This window comes from Fulmarus glacialis, unplaced genomic scaffold, assembly GCF_000690835.1.
Source record: "Fulmarus glacialis isolate BGI_N327 unplaced genomic scaffold, ASM69083v1 scaffold24716, whole genome shotgun sequence".
In the NCBI taxonomy this organism is placed as follows: domain Eukaryota; kingdom Metazoa; phylum Chordata; class Aves; order Procellariiformes; family Procellariidae; genus Fulmarus; species Fulmarus glacialis.
In genome coordinates this window covers 26,448-39,960 of record NW_009219368.1, presented here as the reverse complement: position 1 = coordinate 39,960, position 13,513 = coordinate 26,448, and the positions used below count along the sequence as shown (strand labels likewise).

The window sequence follows — 13,513 nt, the reverse complement described above, 5'->3', positions numbered from 1 at the left end:
AACTAATTACTTCCCTTTCCTACATGTGGCCATCCATAAGTTTTATGAGTTGTGTTCCTACGCCTACCTTTATGGACAGAAAGGCTTTGAGCAGGGGTCCATACAGGGTTATCTGGGAATCTGGGGAGAGTTCCAGTTCCACATGGAGCTTATCTGGGGGCAGCTCTGAGGGGTCAAGGGGAAGGCGGGTTGATGCTGTGGGAGATGAAATCACGCTGTCAGCTGTTTTCTGCGATGGCCTTAGCACAGATAACATTGTTTCTTCCATTTCTGACACTTTGGAGCAAAATAAAGAAGAAAACAGATTTTGATTACAAGTTAGGCTTCTGATGGACAAAATTCTAATATGAATGTTTATTAAATATATAACCTTTTGCAGCTTTCTAATTTGGATTGTATAATTATGTTAATACGTCTATGCTATACAGAATTGGTTTCTCATATTCAGTAACTATGGGAAGACAGAAAAATATAGAATATTTTAGTCAATGTTAATTATGCAAGAGAAAAACAATCCTTCAAGTTCTGAAAAAAAAAAATTCAATTTATTTATCTTGCTTTTCAAGTTAAACAAAGACATGCTTTCATTTCAGTGTAGCAGATTTCCCACAACCACACAGCTATTGCAGAATAAACAAAAGTGAATAAACAGGAAAATTGCAAAAGTTATGTTAAAAACTTATTCTGAACCGGTAGCTCTGTAGGCCGAAATTTCCTCTCAAACAACTCAATTACTCTAGTCACAAAACAGTTTGGAAATTCAAATCTTATTTGCTAACCCTTCTTTTTATTTGGAGTTAGGGAGAAGAAAGTGCTTTGTCTTTTTTAATTGAGGAAAGGCGATGGGAAGGAAATGAGTAACTGGAAGTGCTTTGGGGATGTAAAGTGATTGCTGGGAAGTAAAGAACTCTATGGGAAAACCATATAAAATCGATACTCCAGATGGAGTAAGATTTCAGGTACCAGTTTAACTGGAAGAACCGGCACATACAGAACTACAGTGAATACACACACGTAGCCAGCAAACCTTCAAGTAACACCATTATTGTCTACAATGCTTGCTCAGTGCTTGCATTCTATTCTGTGTTATAAATTAGCTAAATGCTGCAGTGAGATGACAACTTTTTTGGAAGCTGCATCTCCTGTTACGCAACATATTTGTTTCTCAGAGACTTAGAGAGTTCTATCGATAGACTCAAAAGAAAATACAGATGTTGCTACTGTGACAAACACATTCTGTCAGCATCACAGATTAGATGTGAGCTGGACTGTGCTGGATTGTTCATTGAAGGAAGCTGGAGATGAAATTACCTGTGTATGTACAAACTTTCAAATGCAGCTTCAATTGCTACGATTATGAGTAAATGTTTTCAAATTTGAAGTATGCAAATTTGACACAAGCTGACAGAGTCTCACAAGAGCACTTAATGAACATCTGCAAGATGAATCTTGCTTTTTCTGCTTCATCCACTAAAATGTGAGTTCTTCTAGATTTGAATTGCTGGAACTCAAAACTTAAAAACCCTACCCAGCATGCCTTCTAACACCTGCTCATTGAGGCCCATTCAAATTAGCCCTCATTATTCTTCTAATACCTCTCCTTCATCGGTTCTGCTTCCACCATCTCACCCTGAAAGACTTTTATGTAACCCCATAACCTCCTGCATACGTCCCTCTGCATTTAAAATAACATACTTTTATCGTGCATTTAAGTATTTTATAACTTTTTTTTGCAAGCACATACTTACAGAATATTTCCCAATTAGAAATATTGTTTAGATGTTTAAAATTTGAAAATTCTTACTTAGAAATCAGTGTTACACTGACCAGTCTAACACCCGTATCTGCCGGCCATGGTTCACTTCAACAGTGCTAGCGACAATGAAATCTCAGTTTCATATTGTGCTGGTTTTGGCTGGGGTAGAGTTAATTTTCTTCATAGTAGCTAGTATGGGGCTATGTTTTGGATTTGTGCTGGAAACAGTGTTGATAACACGGGGATGTTTTCGTTATTGCTGAGCGGTGCTTACACAGAGTCAAGGCCTTTTCTGCTTCTCACCCCACCCCACCAGCGAGGAGGCTGGGAGTGCACAAGAAGCTGGGAGGGGACACAGCCGGGACAGCTGACCCCAACTGACCAAAGGGACATCCCATATCATATGACGTCATGCTCAGCATATAAAGGTGGGGCAAGAAGAAGGAAGGGGGGGACGTTCAGAGTTACGGCATTTGTCTTGTTACACGTGCATTACGCATGATGGAGCCCTGCTTTCCTGGAGATGGCTGAACACCGCCCGGCCGATGGGAAGTATGAATGAATTCCTTGTTTTGCTTTGCTTGCGTGCACGGCTTTTGCTTTCCCTATTAAACTGTCTTTATCTCAACCCACAACTTTTCTCACTTTTACTCTTCCGGTTCTCTTCCTCATCCCACCAGGGGGGAGTGAGCGAGCGGCTGGGTGGGGCTTAGCTGCCGGCTGGGGTTAAACCACGACACATATCCATAAAGGTAAGACAATGTTTTTGTATCTCATATATAGTGTATTTAAACATTTAAATCGTAAGACAACATCACAACATCCAAAGGAAAAAAGCTTATAAACACTAAGGAACATGATACTGCCAAAAATATTGTACTTCATATTTAATATACCAAGTGATATTTTATGTTATGCAACAACCCATTTAAGAGATCCACTTTGTTAAGGACAAGGAGAAATGAACTACAGATAGTATCCTCTTTTTACACAGGGAACTGGGACACTTTCTGAAATTTTGCATCACAAGATGTTGTCAGTTTTTAAATCAAACCCGGTGCCTTCTAAAGATTAGTATTCTCCCATGTGACATAAAATAGTAGTTCAGTTCAAAATTCACTTCTGCAAATTTAAGCAGTTTGATCCAACAAAGTCACAGCAGTTCCTGAAATGAAACGTGCTAACAGGAAAAAAGTAGTGACACTTACAGGATTGTTTTAACTGCTCATCTGCCTTTTGAGGATAAATTGGGTGCCATGAGTAGTCAATTGTAAACACAACGCTCGGGACTGTCCAGCATTCAACCCATCCAGCCCTTTCAAAAAGAAACATCATACTTTTATTTGAAATACAATAGTTTCATTAAATATTTTCTATTAATATATGAGGTTGCTTTCATCACAGACAAAATAAGTAAAGATGAAGAGCCAATACAAAGACATAAATATATATAACAATAAAACTCACTCTTCTTGAGTAATGTTCCTCCATTTGGGTTTGCCTGTTTTCTGACCACTTTGACATTCGGCAGAAATACAAGATTCAGGACTTATTTTATTAGGCTGACAATCTTTCATCAACATAAAAAGGGAATATTTACTAGGATGACAATCTGGTAGATACAAATGAAGATCAACATCTTCTCCCTAAAATCAAACATTAGTAACAAAAAAGTTAATTTACATTCACTTTACGCATAATGCTCATACTATTCGCACGTTCATATGTGCTATTATCTTCACTTCATAGGCCAGGCGAGGCAAGAAATCTCAATTTTCACATGTGATTGCTGACCACAGCTCCCACCAATTTCTAGTCCAATCCCAAGAGCTCTGTAGTTCTGAACAGTTACAAGTCCAGTAACTTGCCCATAACAACACATCATAGCAATCTGTAAAACACAGGGGCATGGCTTTTAACGATTCCTGTTCGTCTGTTGTTCAAGCCATATTGCAAAAGTTAAGTGACTGGCCCAAGGCTACCCTATATCTCAACTAAACCATACTTTTTAAAAAAATTAGATAAAACATTACTTTCTTTGCTAACAAATTATACAAAATTACCAACATCACTGCCAACTAGTTTTTTATTTTTAGTAGCAGTAGACTGCTTCTATTCTAGGGAAGACAAGAAGCACAGTCTATCGAAGAATTAGCTGCGTCTGTTAAGACACACTTTATCATCATTACTTATTCTACAGAAACTCTTAAAAAAATCTCGAAGATGGCTTTCCAAAATGGTTTGGGAGTACCCATTCCAGTATTTGATTTTTACCTTCGCACATACATTAGATTTTCACATTTTCTAAATAAACGGGAACAGACTTCAAAGTGATATAATACACACATAGAAACAGTCTAAGTATATATAGTAAATATACATACTAAATGTGTGTATATATGTATGTATGAAGCGTATGTGTATATGTATTTTTAAAATACATTTTTATTTATGTATATATATGTATTTATAAATTAAAACAGCCTATGATTGGATGCTTCATATAAGCAACAGAAACCATTTACCTCTGGGTTATTTAAAGAAAAATTCTATGAACCGGAAGTGAAAGAGTATTCTTCTTTCAGGAAAGAGTTTATTCAAAATTTCCTGACTGAAGAAGGTAGGGAAACTACCTCACATTTAGAAGACAAAAGGGGGGACAGGGGAAGAACTTACCCTTAAAGAGAATCTAGTATTGCATGTAGTTGGAACAAAGTCAGTGAAAGGCAGAGAGAAAACAATGTTCAATGTTTCTCCACAAGCTGCTAGATAAACTGGGAGAGAAGAAAAACAAAGAAAAAAATCTGTCAAAATTACTCCATATTTTGTTCTTAGATAAATTATCAAACATACAGGTAAAAATAATAGTAAGATATTCAAGAACTCATGACAGAGCAAATTGTCATTTTAACTACTGTATTTTATTTACATTGTACTGAATTATTCTGAAAGTATTTACTCCCCACAGCTTGTCCTTTATAGAAAGACACTGTACTTAGCACAATGAAATTGCAAGCAGACAATAAAAACAACTGTAACTAGTATCTTATGACTTACTTTATTGCTTCACACACCAGTTTTTGGACAAGAAAACACACATTGAAAGTTCCTCAGGCTTCTGATGAAGTAGTGAGCCTTATTTTTAACTATAACACAACTTCATGATTTTTAATCCACCATCCTCTTTCTACATTGAAATTATAAGATTCTAGCACAGTGTAGACCACTGAAATATATATAAACCAAACTGCACATTAAACAAAGTTTTGGCTTTCTGAAATGTACCTCTTAGTTTTGTCTAGAATTAGCAGCGTTATTTCCTATTCTGAAACAAACAGGAAACAGATATTTCTAGTTATATGGAGTTCAAATGGTATTTTTCCAACATTACTTAAAAAATTTATTCCCGAGTGAATGTTTTCAGTTAGCTTACTGAAGGTATGTCAAGACCTCATGGTTGCTCTCTGCAAACTGTTGTACTAAATCAAAGATTCAAAGGGTCTTGAAAAATGAATGCTAAAACATGATCTAGAACTGCACTCTCCCCAAAAAGGTATGCATTTGTACAAAGTAAGTTAGAACTTAAAACAGTTTTAGGGTGGTTTATGCACATCAACAGTAGCAAAATGGGTAGCTATCACTGAACACAAATTTTTCTAGTAAAAATTTTATAATTCTTGTACTGTCTCTATAAAATCTATATTTTGTACCTATTTTTTGTAGTATGCACTCTTCTTCCAGATAAAGAAAAAGTAATCTCACCATTTTCTTGTTGTTTGGTAGAACAGTCAATCCAGTTGTGCTGATTTGCTGCCCAAATCATTTCAAATTGATGAAACATGACTTTGAAGTTCCACATATAAGGAACAAATGAAAAAATATCAGGTGCACTATCACTGGACCAGTCTTGAATCAAATCTAAACCCACATAAAGTAATAAAAGACAAGTTAGTAGCAATCAAGTGAGAGATTTTTCTTTTAAGTTTTTGGCTTTTCATAAATTGTAAATCGTAACCGTTTGCTCCTTTACAGAAAAAGGAAAAAGAGGAGATCAACACACAGTATTCATTTCTCAGGCAGATATTCCACAAATACTTGCTGTGGATCCATCTCCCATTTCTCACCTGCTTTTTAAGTTGGAAAGCCATAGGTTTAATGAAGTTTTCTAGTTTAGTTTTGTTCAGTAGCGAAGTTACACATCGACCTAAGAGCACTGGACTGCCAACTGCTTTCCTTTGGTTTTCCACTCTGATACTCCGAATGTGTACATTAGTAATATTTTCTAATGCAGCAAAACATTGTAGAAGTTCATGTTTGCTCTGAATAGATTGGTAGACTATGCTGCGTACTATTGCACTACACAGATAATGGCTCTGGCCTTGCTAGCAGGATAACTTTATTAGCATGGCACTATGCCTGCACTAATTAATCCTTCCTCCCAGCAGGCCTAATTAGCCCAGGCAGTGCCACATTGATGGGGCTACATTCTTTCCATTACTGCAGCTGGAACGTTCAGCAACAGTTTGGTGATGCTGTATCACATTGTACTGCCTTGTGCACATGTATTCTTCCTTACAGCCAAAATCCTAAGGAGCAAATTACTTTCTCTCATCATCTGACAGCCACAGGGACACAACCTAAAGCCTAAGTAGTTGAAAATCAGTCAGCCAAAGAGAGAGATATCAGAGAAATCAACATCCTAGGTGACAAATATTAAACAAATCAATAGCTGCGATAGAAATAAATTAATCTGAAATTTAAGATCACTTAACATAACTGCAGATCAAATTTAGTTCAGACATTAGAAAATTAAATTATTTGGTACCTCTACTTAAATATAAGAGCATCATGTACTTAGACACTCATAGGCAACAGAAAACATCAGGAACTTTGCCCTCAGAAACAATCTGTTGTCCTAAATATGTGAAGTCAGAGTACCTGACCTTGTACACCCTTTCAAAATTCGAAAAGAAATTCTGAAGAAAGAATATTTAATTTGATATGTAACTTACTTAGTTAAGAAGTTACCTGTAAAGAAGCTTTTCTGAGCAAAGATAAAATGATAGGTTGCTTTATAAACCTCCAGTTCGCATTGCCATGTCTGTGGCATGTTCCATATCCGGGGATAGCTGGCATTAATATGAAACTGTGAACAAGATGTTAAAGCATCAGAATTACTTGAAAAGATGACAATGGTTGACCCTGTAGCTCAGCAGTTTTCACATATGTACTCTGCTGAATAATTAAAACTGTTTTCCTGCTGGGATGAACAGAAGGCCTCTCCAGTTCCTTAATAATTTAATCTCTCTCTCTTTCTGTGTTTGAAGGTCAAGTGTTAGTGTATTCATTTATTTGGAAAGGTACACTGAACTTCTGATACATTTGGTGCAGTAAATGTATCAAGCAATTTATAAACCAAAGTTTTCATTAAAAGCATCACTTTTCACAATACATTAAAGATAAAATCCCTCAGAATGTCATATTTTTCACTCTATGATGCTCAAATTTAAACATTAAAAACATCACTCTGATAAGGTCATTTAAAAACCAGTGAGAAAGGTAACCTACAGAATTACAGTATTGCAAAAGTGAAATACTAGGCAAAGAAAAGAATAATGTAGTATTAGATCTGTCTCAAGTGGTTTAAGCACTGTAAAGTACTTTTAAGTACTTACGCACACACATTCTGTAGCACAGCTAGCGAGTGTAATCATTTAAGGTAAAGCCTACATGAACACACGGCTACATAGCAAACAAGGCAAGATTTGCAAATGGTACTCCAATCCCTCCATTGCTTTCAAAACACATATAACTTGGTATATAAATTATCTAAGTCACTGAAAGTTACACACGTGCATAGTTATGTGTGATATATATAAGTTCCCTACATATTAAGGTCTTGCAAAATACATTCAAAAGGCGTATTTCTCTCTTGTTTAAGAATCTAAAGAACTGTTCCACAGACAAATAAATATGTTCTTTATTAAAAATCCTCTAGAGACTGAAGCTTTGTGCTTATTAAAGCAAACTTACAGCCAGCATTTCAGCTTCTAAGAGAGTCCGGTACTGCATACTGCTGGTGGCATCAACATGTAGAAGCTGCCCTTTAATTGTAGGTGAATAGCCTGGCAAACAAAAGACACAAAACATAATCATTCAGACATAAGAGTTACAGAAATATTTAAATAATTTTCACCAGTGATTTCAGCAGTCCACTAACAATCAAGAAATATAATGATGGAAATTAGCACTATAATAATTCTGTCCTCTACTGTTTGTCAGTGAAGAGCTTAACATGTCCTGCCTTCGTGTAGGAGAGATGACAAAAGTCTTCTTGCTGGGTCTGGAAATACTCAGATTCTGGAGGTCTTGGTTTAAGTTGCAGAATAAAACTCAAATATGCCAGAAAGAATCAAGAGAACAAAAAATTTTGCAAAGGGCTTCAAACCAGCCAACAAGATGAGTAAATGCAAGGAACGTACTCATAACTTTACATTTATCTCCACTTCACCTTGGATTTTCGCGTTTGTTTTGTTTAAATAAACTACTATTAAATCAGTTTTCATAACGCGTTTCTCAGCATGATTCAACTACTACACTAATCCTACTGAAGAAGTCTTCCTGCTTTGAGTTGACAACATATCTGCAATCTGCTTCAATATACACACAGTTAAATGATACACTGTCTAGTAGTTAAGGAATTTGTGTTTCCTAACCCAAACAAAACACAGAGGTAACTTAACTATTTAAATACAAACATGCTTTAATATCTTGCAATGAAATGTACAAGGAAATACTTTTTGTTCCTTTACATAAGAACATAAATCTCATAGTCACAAAGGAAAAACACTACAAGACATTCACACACATAGGAATTAAGATAACTGTTCAGGAAAAACATTAGGAAAACAAATTCAGCTTGGTCTTAACTCACCATTTTCACCTACTGTCATAGGAATATTTATTTCCAAATATGATCCTGCACCAACATTTACATGCACAGCATTAGTTTCCTGTATTGCGAGAAAGGAAAAGAAGTCCAAATATTATTTCTAGGCTCGTGGTATCAACCAGTGTACTTTATGCCTCTGGCTCTCATTACCCACACCTAGATTAAGGCACCCGATTACTGAAGTCTTTCTTGCCTTCAGAAAAATTACTAACGAACTATCTATGTGCACTGATACCAAATAAGCCATTTTTAGGCTTAACAAATGCTGACTTAGGTCCACTAATAGAAACAGCATAAGATATTCTGATCCAAGCCCTGAGAGGGCAGATGAATATATCTTTCTAAACCTACACTTTCTAACCCTTTCAGTCACAAAAAGAAGAAAACAGGTGTACAATGAAGTCACGCTAATCCCATTTGTAAGAGTAGCAACGGGGAAAGAAAAATCCAAACGCCTAGACATACGCAACTTTTGTTCCCCCCACTATCATCTCTCCAGTAATATTAGATATTCATCCAATATCAGAAGAAATTATCTTTTCATCATGGTGAGCTTCATCATAATGGAAGATTGCACAGGAAATGTCCAGATCATGAATTCCCAAGACTGTAGGAGCTGGCATGGCTTAAGATGTAGCTCTAAGGCTTAAAAGAAACTTAAAATAAGCCAACAAATATTAATGCCTCTCAGCCAATACTTCTCTTTGAAGAGTTTGCTCATAATTATGGAAGACTAACACAAAAATCACCTAGCTTTTAAAACCATAGTTCTGTAACAAACTCCTGAGACAACTGAAAACATGCACAACCAAAAAGCACAGTGTAATCACAGTAGGTAAGTTATTTTCTAGATAAGTTTTCATTATTTACCCTATTTTTGGTAAAAAGCAAATCAATGGTGGCATCTGCAATAATATTCATCCGCAGTTCAAAAGCAAGAATCTGTCTTGGTTTCCCAGGCTGAGCAATTTCTGAGACTTTCATAACTTGGTAGTCTGGTGGGAAGAAAAACTTCCACAAGCAATCCCTAGTGGGAAGAGAGGGGAAAGAAAGAAAGAAAGAAAGAAAAAAAAAGAGTTGTTTTTATTCACAGAAGAAATATATATATTTATACATATTTATGCATCTGTTTGGTTCACTTAATTATTTTCCAGTTAGCTGAGTCTTTAGACAACCACTGGATGTGATAAGAAAGAATGTTTAAAGTTGTCATCATGGAAGCCTTCCAACTCATTACTGAAATCTCCAAAAGTTTCGATGACAAGAAGTGACTTTTGGGTAAAAGCCATAAATAGACAGACCATAAATTTAGAACAAAAATATTTTCATTCAGATGGCAAACAAGCTATATTTTTCTTCTTATTCCTAATGTTTGGTTTACAAATCTGCTACAAAAACATAGTAGGAAGTAACCTGTTTATGCTTCAGTTTGTGCATAAGTAATTGATGTAATGCCCAGAAATAAACAAAATACAAAATTTTAGGACCTCAGAATGGGAGTAAAATGAAGTCTACATTTCTGCAGACTTGTATCTGAACATGCAACCACATGAAAGGAAAGCCACAGTGATGAAGCACAGACAGCATAGCTTATATAGGTCTCAGGGGGGTGGAAGTAAGTCTTTAAGGGGGGTAGCAGCTTCCTGCACCCAGCACCTGACCACTATCGCAGCTTAAAAGTTTAAAAAAAAAAAAACCCAAGCCAAAAAACCTAACAACAAAACCCCCACAAACACCATACAACACACACTCTCAAAATCCTGGGGAAACGCAAGATTTTATTGCTCGATGTATTAAAGATTGGTATTTCTAGAAGCCCTTATATGAATTCAGAATACAAAGTCCACAGAACTCCTACAGATCTGTGCTTCTAAAACATTCAGGCACTTTTCAAAATTCTATCTTCCATCCATGGCACAATGCGAAAGTGTTCCCAGGTATGTATCTCTGAATTCTACGCACTCTGCATCAGCACCAAACTGCCTTCTGCCTAGCCAGTTAAAATTATAAAAAGCACACAATCAGTGCGAGCTTTCTTGGTAGTATTTAAAATATCATTAATGATTCACTGACTTTATGTTCCTAGCAAAGCACTGTTCTGGAAATTGGCATTTTCTCTTAAATTCTCTAAGACACTGTCATATCTAATGACCGCTCTTTGGTCTGCCGTCCTCACACTTCTAAGAGACAATTAATCATAAGAGTTTCACAGGAGAATTGATGGAGGCCAAGAGAAGTATCAATCTGTAATTAATAGGGGAAAAGAGGGAAAGCACTGATTATGTCATTTTTACTTAATAGTCCTTTACTCTCTAAACAATCCTATTGTCTCCACCAGAAATACTCATGAGCAAAATATCGAGGGCTAAGTGAAGAACAGTAGTAGAGCTCTGGCCTAATATTTTGTCACTGAAATATCTAGATAATAAATACTTTGGAGACCGCATCAAGCGGTTGATTTTCCTGAGCAGGTATAAATGATTCCCCCCTCAGTATTTTCATAGCCAGATCTGTACTTCCGTAAAATTTTCTCATCGATATGCAGTGTATTTCCATCCATGAGCTAATAGGAGCTTGACAAGTCTAAAGGTAACCAATTAAAAGGTTAAACCCTTAGGTATGTACCACTTGATAAATAGTAAAACTACTTTGTTCACAAAAAATAGGAACATAATTTATTAATTTAATAATAAAAATTCACTGAGTGATACTAACTTTAGAAGGCCAACAAGATAAACAACAATGAATTTACTAATTGTAAACCATTGTGGCAGGACTCTTCTTTTAGACTCCCTAGTCTACCCCATACAAATCAGAAGTCTGAGCAATCGCACACTGGAAACTTTAGAATGTTTTCTCAATACTAATAGATATTGAAGATTAAAACTGAAGATGTACATCATGATAATACCTCTGCCTATCAGCCCAAGGTCCATAGTTGAAGTCTGTTCCTTTTCCACAAACAATGTCCAAACCCCAACATGGTGGCAGATCCTGTAATTTGCTGTCTTCGTTGTTTGCTTCTCCGTCATTACTTTCCTCCGTCTCCTCCGGTACAAGGCCTATATTGCATAATATAATAAACGGATTATTAAAGGAAGCTGCTTCAAATTAGCATGAAAAATGTTTGCTAAGCACAAGACAATTAAAGTGTCCTGATGTCAGTTTTATTTGGGACCACTACGGTACATAAATATCAAGCCACAATTCAATGCAGACTCCCAGGGGAAGGGCAAGAATATGGCCAAAAATTTTCAGGATTTTCTGAAGCGCTGCTCAGTGATGTCAGTGAAATGCTGACATACACAGCAGTTTTATCTCTTAAGTATGCTTTTTACCAATACAGGCTTTCATGCATCCACATTCAGTTCCAAATCCTACTTACAAACCAAGTTTTGAAACAAATAAGATTAAGTTAAAAATCATTTTCTACAGGCAAGCAAATAAAAAGGAAGACTTACTACAGTAGACTCAGAGTTACCAGTATAAATTTAAGCATTCATTCAGCAACGATTCAAAATTGCCACCTATCCTACACCAGTATACATCATTATTGAACGTGTTACCTTTGATCAAGATTCAGGCAATACTTTAAGCTTTTGCAAACCAAAAAAAACTCCAGCAAAATAAAGTGGTAATATAATGCACTGGATTTAAAGTGAAAAAGACACTGCAATATTCAAAAATGGATGCATCAAATAAACTTCCCCAAAACCCCAGTAGGTATTGACTATAAATTGTCCCCACTCCTGAAGTACTTTTGGAAACCTACATCATTTAAGTTTACAGCTTAAAACATAACTTGTTTCAAGAATAAATATCAAGATTAATTGCTTCCATGTTGCATGTAGACTTGCGCAAGGCACTGCTGACAGAGTACCTACATCTGTATAAAACTACTCACTGATAAAAACATTAGTTCTACACGTACAGTTATTTCATCTACGGAACTCCCCAGGCTTCTTACATGAAATGGTCTAGAAGCTGACAACAACCACTAAAGAGAACGCAGCTCAAAATTTCTAAATATGAAACATGTGAACCCTCTCCCATTTGTTTCAGTGGAATTTTTTTTCATTTGCAGAAAAAATAACTTATGAACTTATAAGCATTCATAAGCATATGCTTTTATTGGCTCCAAAACACTACACTCACTCTTTCAGCATAGAGAAGAAAAAAAAAAAAAAAAAAAAAGAAGTTGTCTAGCAAGTCCAGACAATTAAATAAACAAATAGCCTTCAAATCCCTTAAAATTTTATCTTTGTATTTAACAGAAGGTACCTGGTTCATCCATGTAGTAATAGATATCAACATCATTGGACTGCATTACCACAAAACCTTCACCCATCAGCCTTGGTGGTCTGTAACGGAAAAAAGTGCAAAGATAAAGATTAAAAAGCAATGCACTGAGATAAATCTTTATGAATTCAAGTAATTTTAAATGCAACACATTAAGCATAACGGAAGAGATTACATAGGTCGGGCTCACTTGTAGCTTGTAAGTGGTACATCTTTAACCATAGAATCATCAATAAAACTGCTATCTCTATCAAGCAAGCCAACAGTGGAGATACAGTGTATGTGGTACCTAACCAGGAAGATTTTGTGGGCAAGACTCAAGATTGATGCAATCCCAGGCTGCTTGCAAGAGCCACAAGCTACCTTATCTACCAGGCATCGGTCTTGTCACGTTACCAGAAGAATGGACGGAATAGACAGAAGTGCCCAGGCCACGCCACAGTCTGTCCAAATGCAGCTGTTTGTAAGCTAAATTTGAAGTGCAGATTATAACTTCAGTTCTTCTC

At 36.1% G+C, this 13,513-nt stretch overlaps 1 protein-coding gene across 1 annotated transcript in view; it reads right to left on the bottom strand.

The window, feature by feature from the left end:
• The window catches only part of KIAA1109 (KIAA1109 ortholog), a 121,415-nt gene that overhangs the window by 88,954 nt on the left and 18,948 nt on the right, over nucleotides 1-13,513 (bottom strand). Inside the window, exons 8-18 of the mRNA XM_009580350.1 lie at nucleotides 12,990-13,069; nucleotides 11,620-11,770; nucleotides 9,579-9,735; nucleotides 8,691-8,769; nucleotides 7,790-7,881; nucleotides 6,785-6,902; nucleotides 5,519-5,674; nucleotides 4,433-4,530; nucleotides 3,224-3,402; nucleotides 2,965-3,071; nucleotides 68-276 (exon numbers count right to left, since the gene is read on the bottom strand). Of these exons, the coding sequence (XP_009578645.1) occupies nucleotides 68-276; nucleotides 2,965-3,071; nucleotides 3,224-3,402; nucleotides 4,433-4,530; nucleotides 5,519-5,674; nucleotides 6,785-6,902; nucleotides 7,790-7,881; nucleotides 8,691-8,769; nucleotides 9,579-9,735; nucleotides 11,620-11,770; nucleotides 12,990-13,069 (1,426 nt within the window). The remainder of the gene's footprint in view (nucleotides 1-67; nucleotides 277-2,964; nucleotides 3,072-3,223; nucleotides 3,403-4,432; nucleotides 4,531-5,518; nucleotides 5,675-6,784; nucleotides 6,903-7,789; nucleotides 7,882-8,690; nucleotides 8,770-9,578; nucleotides 9,736-11,619; nucleotides 11,771-12,989; nucleotides 13,070-13,513) is intronic.